This window comes from Scophthalmus maximus, chromosome 21 (genome assembly GCF_022379125.1).
Source record: "Scophthalmus maximus strain ysfricsl-2021 chromosome 21, ASM2237912v1, whole genome shotgun sequence".
NCBI classification, from domain to species: Eukaryota; Metazoa; Chordata; class Actinopteri; order Pleuronectiformes; family Scophthalmidae; genus Scophthalmus; species Scophthalmus maximus.
Genome location: NC_061535.1, coordinates 6,214,727 through 6,240,758, shown reverse-complemented (window position 1 = coordinate 6,240,758; position 26,032 = coordinate 6,214,727). Strand labels below are relative to the sequence as shown.

General features: G+C 41.7%; 1 protein-coding gene across 3 annotated transcripts in view; it reads left to right on the top strand.

Moving 5' to 3' along the window:
* The window catches only part of ctnnd2a (catenin (cadherin-associated protein), delta 2a), a 192,047-nt gene extending 166,619 nt beyond the window's left edge, over nucleotides 1–25,428 (top strand). The window contains exons 20-25 of one of the 3 annotated variants that reach the window (XM_035619639.2): nucleotides 7,947–8,199; nucleotides 10,048–10,132; nucleotides 16,846–16,972; nucleotides 21,048–21,179; nucleotides 21,720–21,796; nucleotides 22,862–25,428. In XM_035619639.2, coding sequence (XP_035475532.2) covers nucleotides 7,947–8,199; nucleotides 10,048–10,132; nucleotides 16,846–16,972; nucleotides 21,048–21,179; nucleotides 21,720–21,796; nucleotides 22,862–23,173 — 986 coding nt within the window. In that variant the 3' untranslated portion in view covers nucleotides 23,174–25,428. Of the gene's footprint in view, nucleotides 1–7,946; nucleotides 8,200–10,047; nucleotides 10,133–16,845; nucleotides 16,973–21,047; nucleotides 21,180–21,719; nucleotides 21,797–22,753 lie in introns of all 3 variants that reach the window. The other 2 variants (XM_035619638.2, XM_035619637.2) reach the window with 2 other exon arrangements.
* The last annotated feature ends 604 nt before the right edge of the window (nucleotides 25,429–26,032 follow it).

Below are 26,032 nucleotides of genomic sequence, written 5' to 3'. Positions count from 1 at the left end.
AGTCTTGTTTTTATGTTTTTTATGAATATATTTGGGGGGTGTTTTTTATTTCCTTTTCAAAAGACATAAAGATGACTCAGAAAGTCATAAAAATAAAAAGGTAGGTTAATACATTTGTACTTTTATGTTTTCTATATCCATTAGCTCCCTAAGCAGAGGGGTGAGTCCGTCCCATTTCCCCCACTTGGCCCTACCCCTCCGTTCTTCCACTCAACCTTGAGTCAGCATATAACCACCCTACAATTGAAGGTCTGTTTGAAGGGGTACATAACCCCCCCCCCCCCCCCCCCCCCCCCCCCCCACGACTCGTTCTTCAAAAGAAATGGGACACCCTAACCCTACGAAGGACCGGAAAGTGGAAGGGTAGGGCCAAGGGGGGAAATGGGATTGACCCAATCCCTACCAGTGTTATTTCTATGATACTGAAGACAACAAGATGAAGACAGGCTAATGGAGGTAAATTAAGATCTATAATAGTGATGGAGAAAATTTGGGGCATTGCAGAACATCATTATCCCATAGCAACTGTGTCTGGCACCATCAGGGATGTGTTGGCAGATTTGTTTGAAAATAGATAAACCGAGGATAGAAAACAGACACTTTGAGAGGGAGTGTTATGTAACGTCCACACTGTTTTTCAAATTGAAAAGTTTGATGTAACTAGGAAGATAATGTGAAACAGGCAGGTTTTGGTTTAGTTTGGTTCATTCCTCCAAAACCAGATTCATTGACTTCCTGAAGGCATCTCAGCTTTGAGGTTGAGTGACAGAAAACTGTAGAGGCCTTATTGCATTTTTATAACCAGGATGTGGGTAAACAAGCAAATATATATTGTACTCTCTGTCTATTAAACAGAGTTAGGGCAACATGGCCATACCATCCCATTGCTTGCATTTTATAAGAATTTTCTCACCAGCCACTCAGTTCATTTTTCTCTTTATCTTTTTTGGCTTAAAATTATTTACTGTGAACAGAATTTGTGTTTTATAGACACAAATAATGAGCTAAAAGCATCCAGATACTACTGAAGCTGTAGTATCTGGATATAAAAATTACTAATTGCTTACTGTGCCTAATGAGACTGTGATGATACGCTGGCTCTGTTTAGCTAGCTAACAGTGGAATAAATGATCAGTTTCCATTCAAAATCAGCTCCGTCAGCTTCTTTTCCAAACTGTCGAGAACGCCAAATGGTAAATGAGTCAGAAAGTGACACAGTCAATCTCACACAGTGACACACAAAGACAAAGTCTGAGAGATGCAAAAAGAAAAAGGAAAGAGGGGGGAAATTGAGAGGGAGAAGTCTGGGTTGAGTCTTTGCTCTTGGCAAAGTGTGAGATGATAAGTGTTGACAGAAAAGCCCACATTCACAAGCTTTATTCACCATAGCTACTGTGACCTCTGAGTCTCACACCTTTTTCTTTACACCAGGCACTTCTGCAAAACAACAGTTTAACCCGGATGAACAAGGCAGTTTTGCAGAGCAGTTTGGCTGTCATTGTTGGATCAAAGTTCCTACATAATTGTAACATTTCACATGACATATTTACAGAAAATCAGCTTTTTTTTCTGAAAAGCAAAAAACACAAATCTTAGTCTCTGACAAACCCGTGCAGTAGTGTGTCACAAGCTGTCAGTGCCGGTAAGTTTGGCAGCATCACCGTGGGGGAATGGTAGTTTTCATGAGTCCTCGGCAGAGTGAGAATCATCGCTCGCGCACAATAACATCAGAGTGTCAAATCCTCTGGAAAGCACTGCAAAGATTGGATGGCAGCGAGGGAGCAAGAGCGGGAAGGGTTATAGAGCAGGATCGAGAAAAGAGCAGAGAGAGGCCAAGTGAGGCAAGGCAGAGTGAATGGAGGGGTGGAAGATGAAACACAAGAAAAGAGCAGTGATAGTGATAAAGGCGTATATGTATGCTTATATTCCAATCCCCCTGTAATGTGATTTAGTGCCATATTGATGTCGCTGAGAATCACTCTTTTCATCTGTCAATGTTTTTTGTCTGCCTCCTGATTTCATCTCTTCATAGTTTTTGATTTGCATAATGTACTGTACGCCTGTGTAGCAATAAATGAGTCCCATTCACTGATACACCGTCTGTCAGCACAATTCTTCCCCATTTACTTAGAGATGGTAATTTGACACACATGAATTGGGAACAGCACTTGAATACAAAAATACTTCTCAGCAGCCAGTTCCTATAAACACGCGGTGTGCTTGCCACCAACCCAAGTTAATGTTTAATGAAAGAGTGTTCAATGCAGAAGTCTGTATGAATTCAAGGCATTTAATCATTTAATTTAATGTTTTATGTACCAAGTGATTCGCTTTAGCTGTTAAATCTAATTGCATTTGGGGCTTCTGCTGTTAAAGTCATATAGTAAGGATTACACGTAACAGGTGCTGTATGGTGAAACTGTTAAAGTTATTTATTAAAGACACACAATTTAAACTATATAAGTGATTTGGGTTATTTAATTTGCTCAAAGTTTTAAATCTTATCAAGCTTATTGCTGTATCAGTTCATTTTACAAATCAAGAGAATAGCTATTATGCTTCAGCTTGAAAAGCTTCTGGATACCAGATTTGCTGGCTATATTCCTTCATTTGGATTCCAGTAGTTGACCTCCAAAATAAACAATGAATTAAAACATCACTGACATTGAATTAGTGCATAAAGTCTATCAAAAAAAAACCCTCCACTTTGCCTACGCTTCCTCCTTTCTTCTCCCTCCCTCTTCTACCTTCTCCTCCTGTTTCTTTGTCTTTCTTTCTTCTGTCGCACCGAACTACTTATTGGCTTAAGCCTCCCCTCCCACTCTCCTCCCCTCCTTTTCACTGTACAATGTTGCACTCACCTTCTTGTCAGCAACATGAATATAACACCGCTTTTATCCTACTAACTCTTCTCTAACTGCTTCTCTGTTTCCCCTCCTTCCTTCCTCGCATCCCTTCATCCCACACCCACCGCTTCCTCTCTGTCTCCGCCTCGTGTCGTTTCAGACATGAGCTCATAACGCCTCACTTTCCCTCTTTCTGTCTCTCGCTCTGTGTGTTGCGTTGATGACATCAGTGCTGGGGAGTGTTACTGTGGAAACCAGAGTCATACACCAGAGGGATGTTGCTCATTGCATGATTGCCGATGTTGTGTTTGTGTGTGAGTGTGTTCATTAGAGGTCAGACACTGTCGTTGTACAGTAAATGATATGGATGCCTGAATTTCCCTCGGGATAAATAAAGTATCTGCTATGTAGAAAACTAGCTGGTGTCAAGCCTTTGATCCAATAATGTTAAATGTATGCACACACACACACACGCACACACACACACACTCACATTTTCTCAACAGTTGTAGATACACTCATTGACTTAATGCAAAAATTACAAAATTAAAAATTTAAATAAAATTACAGCACAATTATTCCCCAGCCTGTAGATTCATGGCTGCACCAAATATTTAATATTAATATTTCAGATCAGCAGGTAATCTTAATTTTGTATTTTCCAGCAAACGACGTTTACCTATTTTGTCGTCCCCGCTGACAGCCGACTTCTCTGTGGTCACAACAAACATCTTTATGAGGGTAACAGGCCAAAAAGACATTGTGAGCATGTCCACCGCTTCAGACACGGCTCACGCACACTTCTCTGTCCCTGTTGCAGCAGTAATTCATGAGATTTCCGTGTCGCCTTCCCACATGTATGAGGGTCTGACATGTCTTTTATCAGCACACTATGTTCTCTCTGGCATTCTTCGTCCTCTGCTCCACTGTGCCAGACCGGGAACACATCAGACTGAAAAAAGCAGAAATAGAGAGAAATAAAGGGGAATGGAGATAGAGAATGAAACTGTTGTCATACAATGATTTTTTTTTTCTTTTGCTGTGGGGGGTTGGCTGCTCTTCGAAGTCGGGATGTCTGTCAGCCATCAGCCCTTTGTCATAATTCACAAGTTAAAAAAGGAATACACCTCTCACTACAGTTGGCTGTTGAATCTATTTTGACTTGATGAAGATGTGAGGGTGTGACCTCAGTGCGTGTGTGCGTGCGTGCGTATACAGTATATGACTTATTTTCCAATTTAATTTCCAATTGGGCCCATTATATTGACTGCAGAATGCTGAAATGTTCTTCGATATTGAATATAGTGAGGGACATTTTTTTTAAATTGGTATCAATGAAAATGCTTTTCCTGTCCTTCCTAAATGACAATATTGTTTTTTGAGAATATCTCCAGGGTTTATGTGTTGATGTTATTTTGGTTTATAGTCTCATATTCAGTCTGAGATCTCAGAGGCTGACACCCAAAGACCACAAACACATCACTTTTATGTTTTAAACAAATAAACCCACAGAATTGAAACCAACACCCTGTTCCCTTAAATCTGGCGCCCCCTGTTGTTGACTGCATGTACTGTTGATTAAATCAACCCTAGTTGAGTCAACTCAAACAGAGGCACTGACACACTGGCGTAGCAGCTAAATCATGAAGCCTCCTAATCACAACACAACTGAAACTTTTAAATATACCTGCAATTCTAGTGTAAAAGTGTTTGCATTGGGTCTTCAAGACCGCAGTCATCAATTGTCATTACTTTTCTCACAACTCAAAATAGATTTCAGCTGCAGGCTAAACTGCCTATTGCTTGTCCATTGAACTTTCATTGCATCATGGGCTTCTGTTAAGAACATACTCTGAGAACCCAGGAACGCTTAAGAAACATACAATATAGCCTAAAGCCTTTGATACTAGTAACCACAAAGCATCCCACCTCTGAGACCCCAACCCAGTCACAGATAACTGTGTAATATCCATCCTTTTTAGACAGTCAGACGCCACAACCAATCAAGACATTTCATCTTTCCCCACATCTCCCTGAGACAATTACCTCCAATTTTGCTTGAATAACACTCTCCCTCCATCGGTAAACAATCAAACACTCCATTGTTGAGGGTAATTGGATCTCTTTAAATCAAATCAGCCATTATGGCCCAGATGAAGCACGCCCTGCTCTGTGGGAGTTAGCGACACATGAGGGAATGCAGCACAGGAATATATTACCAGCTCTGCCTCCCAGGTAGCGATGGCTATATTGGAGGAGCTGTGTAATACAGGTTTATTAGTCTGTGCAGTGATCAGCACAGGGGCATGTTTCCCTCCTTGAGGACATGTTCCAGGTGTAGCTCACATTTCAGTGGCAGAGCAGGTAGATGTAAGAGGAGAACGGTGATTGCACTTCAGCATGTAGAAGTGCTGTCTGTAGGACTTAAAGGTGAATGGGAGTCACCACTCGCTCATAAAAAGGAATAAAAAAATCTCAATTTGCATCTCAGCTCTGCTATTTATTTCCTTCCTGTGTGGAAACCGGTGATAACTGCGACAGAAATAACTGTCACATTAAATTCCTGACTTCAGCTTTGCATCTGGTTGCATATTTTTACAATGGGGGGATTGCATTTATACAACTGGACTCATTGTGACACAGTCATGTTAGTTATTTGTCGACTATATACTTAAAACATCTGTGAGATTCATTTAGCAGCAATTAAACCCCAATATTTGAACAGATAATGTCTTCATCAGGGTAATGAGCACATCAAAAATTCAGCTTTTAAAATGCGTTGAATTTTGCATTGACGTTAGGAAAGTGCAGCAACTCCCTCTCATTTATATTAATCTATAATTCATCAACACACTTCTTGCAGCCTCTGGGTGTCATAGATCTGCTTATAGGAGAGAGGCCGGGTTTTATTTGGCTAAAGTTATTAATATCTTTTGTTGATTAATGATACAATAAAAACACCCAAGAGACCCCAAAAATGCATGTTGAGATCAACAGTGTTATATAAAGACATCTCATATCAAAACAATTAACATAGGAGAAACATTTCAAAATAAAATAAAAAGAGCCAGAAAGCAGGACACTGAGCAACATGAATAATGCTCGGTGATTATCAGTGGGCAGCATCTTCCTCTCATAGGATGTGTTATTAAAGGGGTGGAAAGTAACAAGAGCCTCATGTGTTTGTAAGTTTTTCTTTCTTTTCCTCCGTTTCTTTTTCCTTAAGTCTTTCTTCCTGTCCGACTTCTTTCTTAAATATGTCACTGCAGTTCTCTTTCCCACGCCTCTTTTAACCTCGCTTCATCTCTCTAACTTCCATATCATCTTCCCCATTCTATATGTCCAGTGAACCATTTAATGATGTTGCAGAGACTGTGAGCCATATGCACACAAACACACACACAAGATCTGCTGACAGCAGTTTATCAGACCATCTGTCTGTAAGCCAAAAAATACACACACACACATTTTTCCATATCTTTTCTGTACACTCTACACTTTCCTTTTGTTATTACTGGATTCCCTACACCCAGTCAGTTGATAAATTAGTCACTCAATCAGTCAGTCAGTCAATCAATAAATTGTCAGTCATTCACGCAGTAAATTATATGGCAGTCAGACACTAAATTAGCCAGTCAGTAAATTAGTCATGCAGTCAGTCAGTCAGTGAATAATTCATTCGCTCACTCAAAAATTAGTAAGGCCATAAAAAAAAGCAAGTCATCAGCAAACTATTCAGTGAGTCATCGGCTGGTAAATCAGTCAAATGATGAGTATTATTCTCAAGACTTAACCTTGTCCTCAGCCAAAAGATGATGACCCCTTTAACTTTTGTTCAGCCTGAGATAACCAGGAGAACACTTTAAACAGCTCGTTCATGTGGGAATCCACAAGTGTTTGTTGTACAAGGACGTATATAATCATGGAAATTCCTCAGTGTGCGAGTGTGCGCATCCTTACTTTTTGAAGGTTGATGGTGTCATCTGATTTTCTTGCGTTATGCGCTGCCTTGCTGCTCTCAGCTCTTCCCGAAACACTATTTAGAGGTAATGTGAGCGAGGGATTTACCACCAGGCTGTAAGGTCTCACTGGATATCGCAGTGATGGATTGGTCTGGAAAAATATTTAGCAGTATGCAAAAGTGGGGATTTTCTGAAAAAATGGTAAGAAAAGAATGGATGAAGAAAAGAAGGAAGATAGGAATGGGGATTTGGTCGTGTCCGCATTTTACAAGTGCATGAATTAATCTTTGTCCCAAAGGATTATTTTATTGTATTCAGTCGTTTTGTACTGTTGCTGCAAAAATGAGTTGTTTAGAAAACTTTATTTAACCAATGAACGAACTCTGTGAAATCCAAAAGCCTTTTGCATTCAGTGCAAATTGACTATTTTGGCCTCAGTCTTCTCTGCTGCCAGAGAGGATGTAATGGTTCATTTGAAGATGATACAACACGTACAGTAGCACTCCCTGTTTTTGATCTGCTTTATCTAGAAACTGATGTACACAGTGTTTTAAATGGTATGCTTTGTCATTCCCAGCAACACACATAACGGTGAGGGTGAACTGATTCATTCTGGAGGAGATGCTCGGTTGATTTAAGTGTGCCTTCTAGGGAGCATCTGTGTACGAGAGTTTGTCCCAAGTGGTCCCGTTGAGTAGGTTTTGTTAAAAATTAATCACATTTCAAGCACAGATTATCACCCCTGTGTCAAAATGAATGGTTCTTTACTTGAAACATTACTTTTTGGGGTTATTTCGTCCTGGGAGCCCACGATGATTCAAGCGTATTTGACAGTTTTTATGATGTTAAAGGTATTTCTTCCCCTTTCATTTCTGCTCAAGATGTATCTGCATGCACCACCTCGGTCAGCAACAACAACCATTTCCTATTACAACCCATCAGAACTGACATATTCATGTTGTCAAGGCTTAGTCCAGTAGCCTCTAAATCTGTCCCCTCTGTTGTTCTCAAAAATAAAATCCATGCAGTTTTTTAGAACAACATCGTTCAAGATGTTTCCAACTAGATTGGCTGTCAACAGGAGTATGTGCAGAGAGTAAAATCTGACTAATATGTTTGTCCCTCTCCTTTACACCAGGTAAATATGCCATGAGAGATTTGATCCATCGGTTACCAGGCAGTAGTAGTATTAGCAGCAACAATAATGCCACCAGCAGTGGGACCTCCGGAAACATAGGCCCTCCCAGCAAGGCCATGTCAGACGATACAGTAACTGCCATCTGCTGCGCACTGCACGAAGTCATCACCAAGAATATGGAGAATGCCAAAGCTCTGCGCGATGCTGGTGGCATCGAAAAACTCATCGGCATCGCCCGCAGCAAAGGAGACAAGTGAGTGGGCAAAAGTTTTGAGTCCATAATGTTAAATGATGTTAGGGTTATAGTTATTTTCTATACCAGTAAATGTGCTTTCATGGAAGACGTAATTTAAGCAACCTTTTGAGTTCGGAAACCAGCTACTCCTACAGTGTCACAGCTCTAAACTAGTATATTATTAAGCTTGTTCAAGAATTATGTGTTTTTTTTCTTTATCCTACTATTTAACATCTACTTGAGGTGCAGTTATACAAGTCCTAAATTAGGTTCAGCAGCAAACCTCGAAGATATGCTACTAGTGATATAAGGGTTTATGGGAAAGTATTCCATACATGCATTTATTTCTAACCACAGAACAGATTTCCGTGCGCTGTTGCTGAAGTGGCTATTAGTTCATAATGATGATGTATGCTTAACATTCCAGCGTACATACACATTTGTATGTACATATGCATCAGCGAGAAAATGATGTCCCGTTGCAAAAGAATCTCAGAATAAGCAAGCGGACATAACGATAAAAACTACAGAATAAGAATAATTAGTATGTTAGATACCAAAATGAAATGTAAAGGCCAGGACAAAGCAAGACAGCTTCAGTATTGAATGGTGTGATACCTCTCAAGGTATCCATGAGCATTAATGCGACCACACATCCATCATTCATAACTGCGTCTTGCCTTCCCTGGGACCAGTCACCCACAAACCCATCTGGAGAACAACAAGTAAGATGCAGCAGGAATATAACGTTACTCCTGTCATCATGGGCGACTGAACAGGGTTGTTCTGTCCAGCTGCTATGCTGTGACGCCAAAGTGTTATCAGATGGAGGTCAAATGTTGATTTATTGTAATGGAGAGATACTCAGTCTATTTAGGGAATGGTGCTCGAGGGCTCCATAAGTGCAAATTTCACACGGAGTGTAGGTAGCTGCTAATAGCCCACACATCTTCATTTCCTCAGGATTGGTACACTGAGGATAAATGCTCCTTATCAGCGGTGCCTTGCTGCACTCACGCAATTATTCACGTTTAAATTGGGAATAGGGCCCCTTAAAGTGCAGCCATAGTCAGCCGCAACAACTTTCTTGAAGCAGGAGGACCTGAAGAATACAATGAAAATGTATAGCATAGCATAATGCAAATATTGGTTTCTGACCTATACCTTTGTAACAGTAAATGCCCAAAAAACATTTCCATCATAAATAGAGCAAAATGATTTGGCAGTCCCTGAAATGTTGCGTAATTCTCCAGCGCTAAACTGGTGCCTTGGTGGCTGTAACTATCTTGCGGTCAAATTCAATGACTGATCAGAATGATGATGCTTAAGGTAGTGAAGCTGTGGACAGCAACATTACTGACTTGGCTCACTGTTTAAACATTTATTTGTGTAACAGTGGTTATTTCCTCAGGATCAAGTTATTTGTGTTCAACTATGATACATTCCAGTGCATTGCGGGAGGTTTTAGCGATTGCAGTCTTCCAAACTCCTGTTTGAAACCTGTTTTCAGGAGGGTGTTTTTTGTTGTTGTTTTGGTGCACATATGCAAAATGAGCATCCCTGTTGCTTTCCTCGGTAGCTATTACAAGGGCAGGGCTTATGAAATGACTCCTGCTAGAGTCATTTTTCAACTAAGTGGCACTGATGGGACCATTAGCATAGCAGAGAGGGTCATTTCAGACTCATCTGGAAACTCTGTTTTCTGCAAGGGAAATCATTCTCTGCTGAAAAGAGCAATAGCCCTCTTACTATTAAAGACAACCGCAAGTGCCACGGCTTGCACATGACGTGTGGAGCTAACAAAGAAAGAGGATGGAATAACCACATTGGAAAAATGTCTCTTTCTCTCTTTCTCTATCGCTCTAGACACTCAGCAAAGGTGGTGAAGGCAGCCTCTCAGGTTCTCAGCAGTATGTGGCAGTATAGAGACCTACGCTCCCTCTACAAAAAGGTAGGATGGTTTCAATTAATCCTGCACAGCGTGTCTGACCGTGTGTGCTTGATATATTTCTTGTCACTCTCTACTACAAACAGCACTATTTATTGCCTTAACACCTGTTGTCGTACACATACATAGACTGTATATAAAGGTGGACGACACGACAGCCCCCCCAAAAGTGAGAAATCACCACATCATCTTGATCGCCCCCTGGTGGCTGGCTGCTGTGTATGTCATAAACCCCGCCTCCTCGTACACGTTAAATATTGTTTTCTCCGGAAGCTCCTCTAATTACTTTGGTTCAGTTTGTCATTTGCTTATTGAATGTTTAAAGTCAATCAATTAGAAATTATATATACAATCCCTTTCGTCCCAGAGACATCCCTGCAAAGAACTCTGTTCATCCAGAGCACATTTTCTATCTTCCCGCTAGAGATTGGCCACATAGTCTGTGTGGTTTATGGCACTGCTGTGTATGTGTGGCGTGTGTGTCTTTTGTGTTGAGGTGAGTCATAACTTCCTCCAAACAAAAGACTAATGGCGTTCTGCTGGGCACCATCACAAATGAGCAACAGTTTGTACAGAGAAAATTGATTTTTGTTGTTGTTTTTTTCCCCCTAAGGCCCGAGATACACACACACACACACACACACATGTTTGTCTTGTCGTTATAATTGTGAGAATAGTCATTCACATGATACCTTCCTTTGCTAAAACCAGGTCTGAAACTGCTCTTTGTAGTTGTGAGGATCAGCCAAAATGTCCTCACTACGATGGTTTCAAATCACAATCTGTTCACACTATCATAGAAAGACAAGCACACACACACACACACACACACACACACACACACACACACACAGAGAGAGAGAAGCTAGCTAACATGAGTACTAATGAATGGTTTTACCAGGAAACTGCTGCTCATTATGACAGTGGTTCACTTGCAGATGATGACAAACTAGCACAAAAAAGCAAAAAGTGAGGAAATCATATAAGGTCTGGAGAACTGATGTTTGGTTTGTGTGCAGCTCTCAGTCAGAGAGACACTTTTATCACTTTATGTCTCTCTTAAGACACACACACACACACACAGTTGAAACCTGCATCCTGCTCCTCCATCTCTTTTATTTCTTTTCAAATTACAAATACCTGCACATACTTGCTACAGGATTAAAAGTAATGACCGATGTTCTGCTCCTTTCACTTGTCAGTAATGAGGGTTGTTGAGTGAATATCTGCCACCAAGGTTATCTGCCATTCAGGGCACTAAAACTTTGGAGGCGTAATCAATGAGTTTCAGCGAGTCATTTAGAAATTCTAAGGAACACATTTCAGGACTGTGTCCTTGGTTTTGAATGTGTCTTTTCTTTGTGGAGAGAAAAAAAGAAGAAGAATGAAGTTGATGATTCATCTGAGCTGCATGTTTGTTTGCGTTTGTGTGCAAATGTATATACCGGGTATAATCTAACGCTTTACAATTATAATGACATTAGCCATGTCAAAAATGCTGCCTTTTTGATGCTTATGATGATCAGTTTTAGTTGATTCCCCTCTTGATGTGACTCTTACAGTATTTAGTCTGTTTTGGAGAAAATCATTTATATTATTCAGTACTGTCACACTTTGAGCCTTTAATGTGAATCTCTAAAGAAATCTAGTTAACAGAACATCAAGAGAGACTCTTTGAGCACCGCAACTCAATTCTCATCAACATTCTATCTTTCTCGTTATTTATCTCAGATGACAAACTGTGGGATTTCTAGTACCCGCACTTCATTTTTTTATGCTGTCCGACCAAAATCATTTACCCAAACTTTTATTTTTTTACTCACCTGTTTTTGAGAGGCGAACAAAAAACACTCAACTATTCAAGTCTAACCCAGTGACTTACTTGCATGATGATTTTGTTGTTCACGACTGTTGCTGCAGTCACTCGAGGACAGGGCCACCCCAAGGCATCAGTGTGTCCTGGCCCTCATCCTGACAACTGTGCCACGCTCTTCATTCATCATCCTCTCATCTCCAAGTATTACACACTTCTCTTATCATTGCCACTGGATAGCATTACACCCGACTGGATGGCACGCCAGTGATCAGACATGGAGGACATTGGCTTTCAGACGTTTTTGTTGTTTTTGTTGATGTTTTTAATAACTGCAGTTAAAGGAAAGGAAACGCACCAATTCATCCACTTCTGCTACGTCAGAACTGTTCAGTGATCGACATCTCGTAATGCAGTTTTAATGTTGCTGTTATCAGGCCAAATTTCATTAAGTGCAGCATTTTTAAAAGCAGTTAAGCTGCTGCTTTATGCTATGTAGGGTCATTCTAAAAATGACTTGTAAAGGTTGATTGACAGCCTACCTTACGCTTTACTTCCTAAACCACATGAAGACAACCTGGTTAGTGACGAAGAAACCTAATTTCATAACGGGAAATTGTTGCTTTCGAGGATCCACACTTTGACTTTATCGCCCAAGTCCAGAGCTTGAAATAAGTGACTTTTCTCTCAGTATCCCTGCATGACGCATTAGGTCATGGGTGTTAGGTGCAGCAGAAATCCTGTTAGCTTCCAATCCAAACATGGATTAGCATACAATTTAGATGCGAGTGGAGTCGGGGTGTCTCTGCAAAAATGTTTCAGAGCAAAAGCAACAGAGGCAAAAGAGTAGAAAGAGAGTGAAGTGAGGAAAGAGTGCGAGATTAATTCTTGAATTCTTGCAGTGACAAAATAAGCCTGCTTGAGGTGTGTGTGTGTGTGTGTGTGTGTGTGTGTGTGTGTGCGTGTGTGCGTGTGTGTGCGTGTGTGCGCGTGTGTGTGTGTGTAGGGTCAATAATGAGTCAGTTTGAGCTGTGGCAAAGAGTTGTTTGCTTTTAAGTCTTGAAGTAATGAGAGCATTTCAAAACACACGTTTTAACTGTGTATGGACGGTATGCGCATGAGTGCGCTTGTATGTTTGTTTCTGTGTGTGTGTGTGTGTCTTCAAACTGCAATAAGAAAGGTTAATCACTTCCTACAGAAGTATCATGCAAGCAGGCAAGGCTGAGAAGGAGATAAACCAGGGCCGAAATGTTTTGCACCAACACTAGCACTGACTTCAGGATAAATCAACCATAAAAGTCTCCAGAGTTCAGTACAACTCAACTTTTACCAGCATGAATTCAGATTATTTGAAAGCATGTGTCCTCAATCAGTGACGTGAACAACAAATGGACTGTTTGACACTGTATTTCTGTGGAAAACAAATGTAAATAAATATCGGTAATAAACCTATTCTTTATAGGACCAGAAGGACCTAATTATCTGTCCCACTCATATAAACAAATGCATTCTCTATTGCACATTCAAAAACAAGCTACGTAAACAGCAAATTTTGTACGGTGTATTCACAGCATTACACTTTGTCATATCCCTGCTCAGCGCATAATTTCTCTTGGCCTGCCACGCCTAATTTCTTGATAAATCATCGAGCTTGGGCACTTCATCAGGCAAACACTCTCACACACACTCATATACATTTGCACGTCATACTCGTATCACAGACTCCACAAATCACAAAAGCAGATACACACACGTATGACAGATGGGGCTCGGTGTCAGAGAGATGCTGTGTTTGTCACGTGTGACAGATTTACAATTTGGTGCAGGGATGTGAAACTCGGCATGTCGGTGTGTTTGTGCGACATGTGGGAGTGAGAAATGTGTGTGATGTGTTATGTGAGGTCATTTGTTGCACAACCTCGTCCTTCAGAGGATCATTGCACACATGATGCTCAGGATGTTCCTGCACACAAATTATGAATACATTTAAAAGAAACCGTCTGGAAGGTTTAGGCTGCAAATGTCATAAGTTTAGTCTTAAAATCTGATTGCTCCAAGACTTATGATACTATATTATTTACAAATGCTTCTTTTAACGAGCTAACCCTAACCCTAACCCGCTATCATCTGCAGGCGTACAGCATAAACAGGAAAAGACAGTGAGATGGAGATGAAAAATCTTCTGTAGACATCAAACCAACATCAGGCCTGTGAAGCTGCATTGATGTTTCACCGGATTTCTCTCTGATGCTCTCCTCTTTTTAGACAGAGAGAGAGAGAGAGATGGAGGTGCGTTGAGATAGCTTGTACCAGTGCAAAGGCTAACAACATCAATTTGACAAGACAGAGGGGTAAAGTTGGAGCACACTCTTACAGGGTCTGCCCTATTTGCAATAAATGTCACAGTGGTATAAAGGTCAATTCCTAAATAAGCAGGACCACAGACAAAAAGAAGTAAAAGAATGCCAGAGTAAGCGGCGCATTATTCCTGTAAGGACGGGTGGATCGTGTGTGACTGAAGTGCTTACAACTGTAAAAGTGAAAATCTGACTGGGAAATCACTGGGAGAGAGAAAAGGACTGACAATGTTCAGCTGTTGCCGAGGCCCACAGGGGGCCCGCCACTCATCATGTGCAACCTTTTACAATTTTTGCCATAATTGCTGTCTGGCTCGCAGGCCCCCAGACACACACGCACATACGTACATCTGATTTGTTGGGGCAGTAAATGCTTTTCACCTCTGCGTCCCATGACCTTCAACGAGCCATCCACTGATGGTGAGCGCAACAGGCAGAATAGTTGCCTAGCAACCTTTTTTTCCCGGATTTTTTTACAGTAGGGGCTGAAAGATTGTGTTTGAGTTAAGTGTGAGAGAGAAAGAGGAGGCGGGTGTTAAAAGAGGGGAAAACAGGTAAGACAATTAGAACAGGTGAGAATTTAAAGGACCACGTACGCTAGATGGAGCTGAGGTGGTTGATAACCAATACTGTTTATGTGGACAGGGGACACACTGACCAAGCAGAACAGGGCCTTTGATAGTGTGCAAAGACCTAATCGAATAATATAAAGTCATCAGACTTTGAATTACTACATTGGTATTGATATAATGTTTTTTTAACACATTGGTTGACCAGACATTACAAACTAATGCCACTGTGCAGAGTAAATCATTGTTCAGACACATTTCATTTGAAATTCTAGTGAATTTCCCAAAGTTTCCAAAACTACAAAGTTTGTCAGGCTGAATTATGAGCAGTCGTGGGTTTGAATATTTCACACCATAAACATCCCGAGATCAATGAAGAGCTGGAACAAACTGATGCAGGATGTTCGGCAGATGCTGTCAGAAAGTGCAATGATTTTTCTACCCTTAAAAAAATGGGTAAGAAACGGTTGAGGCATTAAGTTACTTCATGTAGACTGACAAAATGTGCGAAATTTGCCATATGAATAGATTTAAATATATTTTCCTCTATCCTCTCTGATTATGATTTTGACTATGGGGTGGGGGGATTGAAGGACTCATGGAATTTTCCTTTATCCAATGTGTAAGCCACATAGACAGCAGAGGTTGAGAACACTGGAGGAGTGGTGGATAAATCGATGAAATGGAAAAGAGAGGGTGTGATGGCAGAGACTGGAAGTGAGCTACTTTTGAACAAGTGTGTGTGTTAGAGGATCCAGCTTTCTATTAGACCTGGGGCCGAAAGAGGAGTCAGGGGAGGACATGGGACTGGGCTCAGTTCAGCCCACTTCTCTCTTTCTACCTCTCCATCCGTCTCCCTCTCGTTGCCTCTCTCCTCCCTCTTGCTATCTTTGCTTTCATTACTCCCTGTCCTCCTCTTTGCTCTCACTACTTTTTGTCTTTCTATGCTTCTACCCTGTCCCTCACCCCTCCCTCTCTTTCTGCCTCATCTCCTCCATTGCTCATTTGCCCATCACGTCCTCTGTAGCCTAACTGTACCGAAGGGATGAAACTCTCCCATGTACTCACAGTCACCACAGTCCAACCAGTTTCCCACGGCATAACTGCGGCCCCCAGACCGTAAAAGCTATGATAGAACACGTCTCCATTATCTTTTTTATCATCTGATACACTTTGCGTTCAGAGGTACCCAATTATCTTAATGCTAAATTGAATTTTGTTCCGGCTCTGTGATTGTTGTTGACGCTCAAGATTCATTCCTATGAAATTGGCTTTGCTCCAATCACTGCTAAACTAATACGCATACAAAGTCACTAGCTTGGCAGTAATTATGCTTGTGAATTTGTTAGTTGTATTCATTTTTTTTTCTACAAGGAGAGTAGGATATTTTCTAAGCTCAGGCTCGATGCAAGTTTTGATGATTTATGGTGCGTGGACCGTTGTGTGTGTGCGCTGTGTATTTGTCAGTGTCCTTCAGAGTCCTGAATACATTTTTAACTTCCCACATTTTTTTGAATTCAAGAAAATCAACAGTGAAATATAGTTTCTGAGGTTTCCTGTGAGTCGTGTCAAAGAATGCAGAAGTTTACACACAACTGTAACCCCTTACAAGTTGCATTTTATCATACATGTTAGAACATTGTGTTCATTATTTCATCTGTACAAAATTGTGAATCAGAGAAATCCTAAATGGCCTAAAGCTTTTGCCTTAAAAAGTTATTCTACACTTTCGAAGGAGCAAATCACATGAGGTTCAATGAGGGTTTTAAGGTTGTTGTTTTTCAAAACCACAACAAATATATTTCTGTGATTAATCAATATTGAATCAGTGTTGAACACATTGTTGAAAAGCCACTTGAGATTCTTTGAAATATCTATTCCATGAACATTTTTTACAGCCGAATGTTTCAAAGGTAAAGCTTTTTTATCACAAATGGTAGTAATTTGTGTCTTTGTTTTTGTGCGTTTGTTCTGCAGGATGGATACTCCCAGTATCACTTTGTAGGCTCTGCCTCAACGATAGAGAGAGACAGACAGAGGCCCTACTCCTCCTCTCGAACTCCCTCCGTCTCCCCCGTCAGGACGTCCCCGAATAATCGCTCTGGTGAGGCACACATGACACTTTCAATACAAAGATGATTTATGTGGCCCTGTGATAGACTGGCCAACCATCTGCAGTCCCGCCTCTCGCCCAAATTAATTTGCTCCAGCAAATTAATTTTGATGAATTAGCATCTTATCCCCTAGAATATGTGATATAATGGATGGATGGATAACAGGCATTCAAAATATAGTTATACAACTATTTGGTTAAGTTACAAATCTTCATTGTCAAACTACATTAATGAGAAAAGTCACACTTGTTAGATTATTAATTTAGACCTGCAAAAGGCATAGGCAGCAATAAAGGTGCATGTCTTACAAGACATGAAAGGCACAGTAGACACTGATGTGCAATAATTTAGACATTAGCCAGCAGCATCAACATTTACCATACAATCAGTCTTTACATCAAGGCTCAATAGCTGTTAGTGTCAGTCTCCGCCGCCCACAGGCTCTCATGCAAAAGTATGATTATCATTAGCCTTAAGCTGGAGCCCGCTGGCCTTCATGCTTTGCGAAGGGTGCATTAGCATTAGCTGTTAGCATCAGCAGTTGGAGATGCCTGTAGCTGTGATTTCTCCACACCAGGCTTAGCAGGCTGATGAGGCAGAAAAGTACTTTTTTCCTTCCTGCAAGCTTAGAGAGGTCTTCAAGGAGAGAGACAGAGGAAGTGAGAGAGGGAGAGAAAAACTCTGTGTGTGCGCCTGTGTGTGTGTGTGTGTGTGCGTGTGTGTGCGCGTGTGCGTGTGTGTGTGTGTGCCTGCGTGCCTGCGTGCCTGTGTGTGTGTGTGGTTGTGTGTGTGTGTGTGTGTGTGCCTGCGTGCCTGTGTGTGTGTGTGTGTGGTTGTGTGTGTGTGTGAGTGTGTGTGCGTGACAGTGAAAGAGGGAGGGAGGGATGAGATAAACAGAGAGGGAGATAAAGAGAAAAAGCAAGGAGGCAAGAAAAATTGGGGATTGAGGGATGATTAATGCTGAGACGAAGAAGTAAAGGATGAGGATTTGACTTTGGCCAGCGACATTGAAAATTAAAGCAATAAGCTGAGAGAGGCCGTGGTGTACCGTGATTTTCAGGACAGCTAAGGGGGCATTCTTAGCTCAGGGGTGTTCTCAGACACGACACAAAGCAAAATGCCTAAGACCCCCTTAGCCAAATTCTCTGTAAACGGTGGCCTCAAGGGGCTTTTTAATTTTATAAAATGGTTACTACATATTCATGGTGATGTGCCATGAAATAAAAAAACACAAGAACACAAACAAAATGCAGTGATTTATGGACGACAAAAAATGTTGTTTTTTTCCACCAGGCTCTGTAGTTCTTCAGCAAAAGAAAGATTGCCAAGCAGCACAGAGACACAGTGTAAACCATGCTTAAAGATTGGGGTGATCATATTGCCATTAGTTGTGCAACTGTTCAAGTAGCCTATGTCATCACTCCTTGCTGGTGTACATTTGACTCTACGGGTATAAGTGAGGATATTTCTCCAGCATCTACTGTCACTGTAGTTAGGACGTCAGTAAGATTGCAGGAAAGATTCACATTTGAGCATTAACATGATTTAACATCGTTAACTTACAATACAGTGTTGGAGATAATAGTCTGGTGGATTGGGGCGGCAGCAACAAAGTATGTCCAACAAAGCAAGAGGATGCAGCAAGTTTCTTGGCTGCTCTAGCCCGAATCCCCATAGGCTCCTTTGTGCATTCACTGAATGGATTCATTACTGGTGCAGTGATACTAATGCAATGTACTCACAGGTGTGTGTTTATTGAGTATTTGGCCATCGGCTCTAATCACAGCGCAGCCAATCATGATCAAGGACTGGAACAATCCCTTTTATTAAAGGAATTTTGATTTCACAGGGCATAGAGGAATTTGTTGATATGCAGAAGTTTGGGGTAAACTGGGAAATGGCTTGAAATGACTCCCATCCCTTATTCCATACCTCCCTGCCTCTCGTCTAGCCCTCAATCACCCGTTTCATACTTCTCTCCCTCCTCCTCCTCTTTGCAGTAATCCCTCTTTCTTCTCACCTCTCCCTCTGATCTCTCCCTCTTTACAGGCTGCCTCAATGTGCACACACACTCTCACATATACACAGACCCGTATGCATCCGTATCTCCTCTCTGCATACGCGCCAGACTGCAATCCAGCCCCTTAGAGACGGATCAAAGCAGAAGGAGTAATGATGGTGTGCAGGCACACTGAGGGAGGAGGAGTGAGGAGAGTTAGTGTGAGGGAAGAGTGATAAAACCGATAGAGAGAAAGAGAAAGAAGATGGGGAGGTTAGGAGCTGCAAGGATGGCAGAGAGACGGAGGGGGATTCAAAGGGAGAGCGAGACCTTTGCATCCATCATTACCCCCACAGGGTCCTGCTGTGTTTTGCGCTGATAAAACAAGTCTCCCAAGCTCTCGTCATACCCTGCAGTTTCAAGCCAGGTCCCCACGGTAACTGTAACCACTAGTGATGGCTCTGTCTCTGGAGGAGGTGCCTGTGACAGGTTTGAGCACCCACCTTAAGTGAATGTGCTGCAAAGGTGTCAAACGATAATAATTAAATATCAGAGGTGTCAAGGACAATTCACGGCTGTCCCGGTTTCCTTTGCTTTACAAAAAGTTTGTTATTTCCTTCACCACAGCCAAATGGTCGCTTATCATACGTATATGCTTTTTTAATTTGTTGCCATTTGTGTATGTGTGTGCAACCTACGTCTTGTTACGTTGCAGGGAAAGCCGGGGGCAGAAAGATAAGGGATTACAATGCTTATTTGCTTTTTTAATGTCAAACATTAAAAAATGTGGTTCTTTAATATTCAAATACATAAAGTGAATTTCCGATACACTCCAAAAATCTGTTTGAAATATTTAAAAGCCTTTACTCTATTTTGCCTAGTCAAGTTTTACCCTGCAATTATTATATCAGAGTATAGGAGAAATCGAACAAAGGCTTTTAGCACTTTTGTACTTTTTCTTTAAGAACAGTTTGTTCAGAAACACATGAAATATTTAAGCTTCTGCAATGGAGAGTGGTGTCCTCCATTAACTTACAGTATGCATGTGTGTGTTAGGTGGGCTAACATACTCTTGAGTCATGTGTTTCTCTTCAGTAGTTACAGTCCTACAATCATCTGTAGTTCTCAAAGTCAGGTTGAATGGGTCCAAAGTGCTTATTTCTTTCAATGTCTTTCTCTTCTGAGTATATAACATATACTATATGAATGGTGGATAGTTGCAGGAGTGTTTAGCTAAGCAAACTGAAGGGGCTGATAACACAGGTTGGTAGGGTTCTGGCAATTCAGTGTGTGAAGATAAGAGCAACTGAGGAAGCATTTCAAGTGTGCCGTAAAGGGATTACATTGTGACATGCAGAGTGTGTGAAGAAAAGAGAGCACGGCGGGACATTGAATGTACAGTATGTGTGCATGCGTGTTTACAGTATGTATGGGTGCACACAGGCATGTTCAGTTTGATATCCGTGTGTGTGACAATAAATATCTGGTCTAAAAGTGAAAGGAACAGAAAAAAATAGGTTAAATTGAAGAAATAAAATAGATTATTTCAATAGCGTAGTGTTTGAGGATAAATCACCAACACATCATTAAGTGTTAAATAAAATCCAGTATCAACTCTTTTTAGAAGCGCGAATTGGGAGCATGACAAACTAACTGTTGGAGTAACTCTGATTAAACTCTGATTCCAGTCTCGAGTTGTGCAGTTTGCCACAAGCAGAGTTGAGGGCCACTGAATAGTTTTCCAATGTCAGACCTGAATATTTCTCATGAGCTTTAAGCAAAAATCAATACATTTTCTGAATTTAAGAAATGCTTAACAGATGTGAAATTTGATTTTCAAATAATGTGTCTTAAAAACTGGTGTATGTGTGTGTGAATTCCCAGAAGGCTGAAGGTGACACTTAATGCTGACAAGCTAAATAATGAATAATGACTGTGCACCTTGGAAGACACACACAACATATGAGCAATAAACCCAGCAGCCCGGCAGCATGTGCCCTCTCACTCTGTATTCTTATAATTGTGTGTGTGTGTGCGTGCGTGCCTTTGCATGTGTGCACATTTAGCGAGCGCTCCAGCCTCCCCCAGAGAGATGATGAGTCTGAAAGAACGTAAGATGGACTACGATTCCACGGCAACCAACGCAGGTTTCCATAGCAACAAAGGAGAGCACACATCCCGGAAAGACGGCATGGCAGGTGTGTTTCCGTGTGTGTGTGTGTGATTGTGAGAGAGAGAGAGAGAGAGAGAAGAATTAAATTATTCAATTTTATCCCTGTCTTTATCATTCTTTCTCTTCTATTTTCATTCCCTATTCCTGACTTCTCTTATCTGTCTCTTTTTCAACCTCAAACTATTTTTCTTCCCTGGCTCAAAGACTTTGATTTTTCTCTATCTTTGCCGGTCTCTTTCCAGTATCTTTCTGTCTCTTCTGGCTCTCTTTCGATTTTTTTTTTCTTTCTCTCTCTCTCTTCCATTGTGTCGTTTATCTACTCGTTTCTTTCTCTCTCTATTCCCTTTTGCCTTTCAGTGGGGACGGACCAATTGCCCGGGCTTTAGACAAACTACAGGAAAATGTTTTATATTTTAATTAGCTGATTTGTAACCAAGCCTATTGTGGAGGGGGGGGGGGGGGTTTGTCATGATTATTAGCAGTACTATTGATACTAGTGATCTTTATCATTCATTGACATGAAGGTGTTGTCTTTCTCTGTTCTTTTGATATTTCATTCATCCAGTTCAAGTATCGTGTGGGACATCTACATTGTTCCGAAACTCCTACCTGACTGCCATTGATGATATCAAGCAGAACCAGGTGAGTTAGTACTAAATGTACTATAGCCCACACTTTCACACAGCAGGTTTAAGCAAATGCACCTAATGCCTCAGCCCTAATATAAGTGCCACACTGTCAGTTTGTGTATGTGCATCAGGCGACCACAAATTATCCAGAATTATTCTGCCATGTAAATCACAAATGTGTGTGTGCGCGCGCGCGTGTGTCCGTGCGTGCGTCGTTGGGGCTCTTATAAATTGGCATATGCTGTCATGACAAAGTGGTTACTAGGAGAGATAGCAGCAGGATGGAAGCGGCACACACATGCACACAGAAGGTGTCTCGCTGTGATAAGATAAGTGTGTGATGGAGACACACCCTCAGCCGAAGTAGTGCAAAACGACCGCAACCTGAAACCACACCCGACTGTGTGGCAATTAAAATCATTGCCTCGTTTGACTGCACTAATTATTTGCTTCTGTTTAATGACTCTGCTGGTGAAGAAGGAAGGGCATTTAACTGGCAAAAGTAGAATTTAAAGTTTGGTTGTCCTTTATCTTTGAATTCATAATTACTGAGTTCTTCTGTATCTCAATACAAGCTTTGGTTTTACCACTGTCCAACTAAATAAGTGAAATAGTTGTGTAAGCATGACTGCATTTCCATGCACACACACAACTAGCCTGTAAAAGTGTAAGAGATAAATTGCCCCCTTCAATTCCTGCATGTAATGGAGAACTCACAGCATGAGTCCCCTCCCAGTTGATGCCTATCTGAGCCTTTAGACCTTTGCTGCTTGCCTTTCAAAACTTTCTTCCCAATGTGCACACTACCTGTCCTCTTAACCTCTAATCTTTATTTCCCCTCCACTCTTTTCACTTTGCTTCCACCACCCACATTTCTATGACTCTCCATTCTTGCTTACTGCACTTTACCCTCACCTCCCCATCTCCCTCCTTCACCTCCTACTCCGTATCACTGCCGGTCCCTCACCAGACTCCAGCCCAACCCTGCGTTGTGCCCCCTCAGCTCCAACAGGACAGCCCATCAGCAGCCGTGCTAAAAGACTACGACCCCTACCCTGCCCCTCCTTCCTTTCCCCAGCCTCAGCCACCGCAGCCCCCGCCTCACAGCCAGAGCCGGAGCTTCGACGAGGTCTACTACGAGGACCAGGCGCCGCCACCTGCTCCATCCCAGCCACAGCCACAGATACAGGTGCAGGCCCAGCCTCAGGCCCAACCCCAGCAGCCTCCGAACTCCACTGGACCGCCCCGGGACCCACGGGAAGATCTGCGCATGCATCTGGGCCTCAAATCCACCGGAAACTACGTAGACTTCTACTCGGCCTCTCGGCCATACAGCGAACTGAACTATGAGACCAGCCACTACCCGGCCTCGCCTGACTCCTGGGTCTAGTTACAAAATAATCATGGGGGTGGGGGGCAGGACAGAGTCTTTGTATGCTTGTGTATAAGGGATTATTTTGCAAGAGATCAGCAGCAAATGAACAGAAGGTGACAGCAATCGCATATTGAAAAGGTATCTTGTAGCCGACGGCAGGAAATTAGTGTTCCTTTAATGTAAGGTGAAAGACTGAAAGAAGGGAAAATCGGGTCGAGAAACTGTGCATGTGCATGCCAACATTTTCCTCTTTTGTTTTTTAAGACCACTTTGTTTCTTCAAAGTCAGCTCCATTGTATTGGTGATTGGATAAGGAGCAGGTGGGAGTAGATATGAAGTGTGTTGAAAGTGTAAAAGACAAGTGGGCAATGGGAATATAGAGAGAAAAGGACCAGGCAGAGAGCACACAGAGGCCTAGAGAGGAGGAGAGAGATGGGATCAAAAAATAATGGGAAGCAGATGACTGTAGGAATAGGAAGTGGCCTGACCATTTTGATGAAGATGGAGAGAGACAAAGAGGGCATGAGGGTTGTTGAGGAGGTCGGGAAGAATAAAAGCACAGAGAAAGATGAAAGCACATCAGACACAAGACAAGACCTGGATGTTTACCATTTCACCCAAGTGACAAAAGTAGCACTGCTTTTATCCCCCTTTTTTTGATCCGATGGCCTTGTTGCCTACTGAGACTTCTGAATTTGTTTTCAAGGAATGTCATCTTCAAGAGACTAATTTTTTGTGACCATTCTTTTGCATCTTTCTTTATTTGTACTTTTTCTAAATTTTCACTTAAAAAAAAAAAGCATTTTTATTTCTGTATAAAGTTCAAAGGTGATATAGAGTGTATATTACACATGTTTTTGATGGGGCCACTTACGAAGATGAGATTTGTTTTCCCCCCATGATTGACTATCAACTGAAACAACAAAAAGCAACAAAAATGAAGTGAAGTGCAAACACAAAAAAGAGGAAAACACAAATCGTTAGGATGGATGTCAGTGGATACCTTTGCTTTTGCCCTGTCCAAGCCCAAGAGGAAGCCTTGCAGTATTCGTGTTTTTTCTCTCTACATCAACTTAATTTTCTGCGGATATGCTCAAACGTCAAAAGCAGTTCAAGGCTGCCAGAGCATCAGACTGGCAGAGCAGCATCGCTCCCAAGCCCCTGTCAACACAAGTTATTTTCCACTGCCTAAGGAATACATGTGTATGTTCCACACGCTTTGGAAAGGATTGTCTTTTCCTTCTGGGGAGCACAATTCTTTGTCCATGTCAACTTTCACTGGTTTCTCATCATCAGTGTCAAGCATAAAAACTGGTCCGTCCAACAAGATATTGTACATCTCAATATACAGTAGAGAAGAAAAAAAAGAGAGAGAAAGAGACTTAACTTTGTGCCAAACTTTGACACCTCCGGACCAGTCCTAGTGGAATTTAAAGGGACATTCTGTCAAAGTTTATAGACCATGACCGGATGACTCCCTCTGCTGTTTTTTAATTTTAATTTTCTTGTGTTTTGATCAGGTGAAGACATACTTATTGCTAGGGATCATGGGTAACATCTCCCTCCCATTGATGTACAGACCTGCCTCTCTGAGGTTGCTGAGCATGTGTGGGCGGGCGTGTGTGTGTGTGTGTGTGTGTGTGTGTGTGGGCGGGCGGGCGTGTGTGTGTGTGTGTTAGTGGACACATGAGTGTGCGTGTGTGTGCGTGTGCGCGTTCGTGTACGTGTGCATGTATGTGACCGAATGTGTGGCCCATGTGTGTACACGTAAACTTGAGCGAGCGTATCTATGCATGCATGTGTGTAGTAGTGTGTGTATGCCTCTGTTGCGTGTATGTGGGTGTGCGTTCCTGTATAAAAAAACAGTGTCCAAACAAGGCATTCCTACTGACAGTTTGTCCAGTTTTACAACATGAAAAACCAAGGTAAAAAATCACTAGAATGAATTGTTGATAGAAAGGCAAATCTATAAATATATGAATATAAATATAAATATATATATAATTTTTATGTGCAGATGTCATTGTCACTAAATGCAACAAATGTTCGCAGAGAAAATATGATTATGTGATGTACAACAGGACTCTTGGTCACTTGACCTTCAAGTCACCCCCCTCCCCTTCAATTGGTACAAAAGACGAATCCCACCTGAGGATGCTCAGGCTCTGGTGCGAGTTGTGTGTTGTTGTGTGTCCATGCTTCTTAGATGATCGTGCTGAGAGAGGACCGTATTTGAACACAAGGATAAATAAAGACTCTTTGCAATCAAACGCAATGGCCTCCACTACTGTTGATCATTTCAACCAACAAAGTTTTAGTGAGGGACGTCCGGTTCCTTCCAGAATTAGCAGCTGTCATATGTTGAAAGAAAAGTGTCTTTCGCATTATGTAAAACAAACAGTCATGTGTTATATAGTGTGTGCTGTGTGTTAATTTGAGCTCCAATAATTACACTGTAAACATTTAGATTCTGGTGAGTTATGGCATATAAAAATGGGGGAGGGGGGCAATCCCAGCTGACAATGGCCAAAAGGTGGGGTACACCCTTGACAGGTTGCCAGTCTATTCTAGGGTTGACAGATATATAGACAAACAACCAGTCACGCTCACATTAACACATAAGGGCAGTCATTCTCTCTCCTGCCATTCTCCACTGACCCACCAGATGCCCTCAGTCCCTTCCACTGGTTACCTGTACTTGATTTCTGACTCCCACCTGCCCTGCAGTAACCCCTGATCTCCCCCGCCCACCCATACACCTGTTTCCAGTTTCATCATTATTTCAGCCATAACATAAATGCCTGTTCCACCTACTGTGCAGTGTGTTGGTCTTAAAATGAGTTGTGTTCAGGTGCATTGTTGGGCATTTCTATC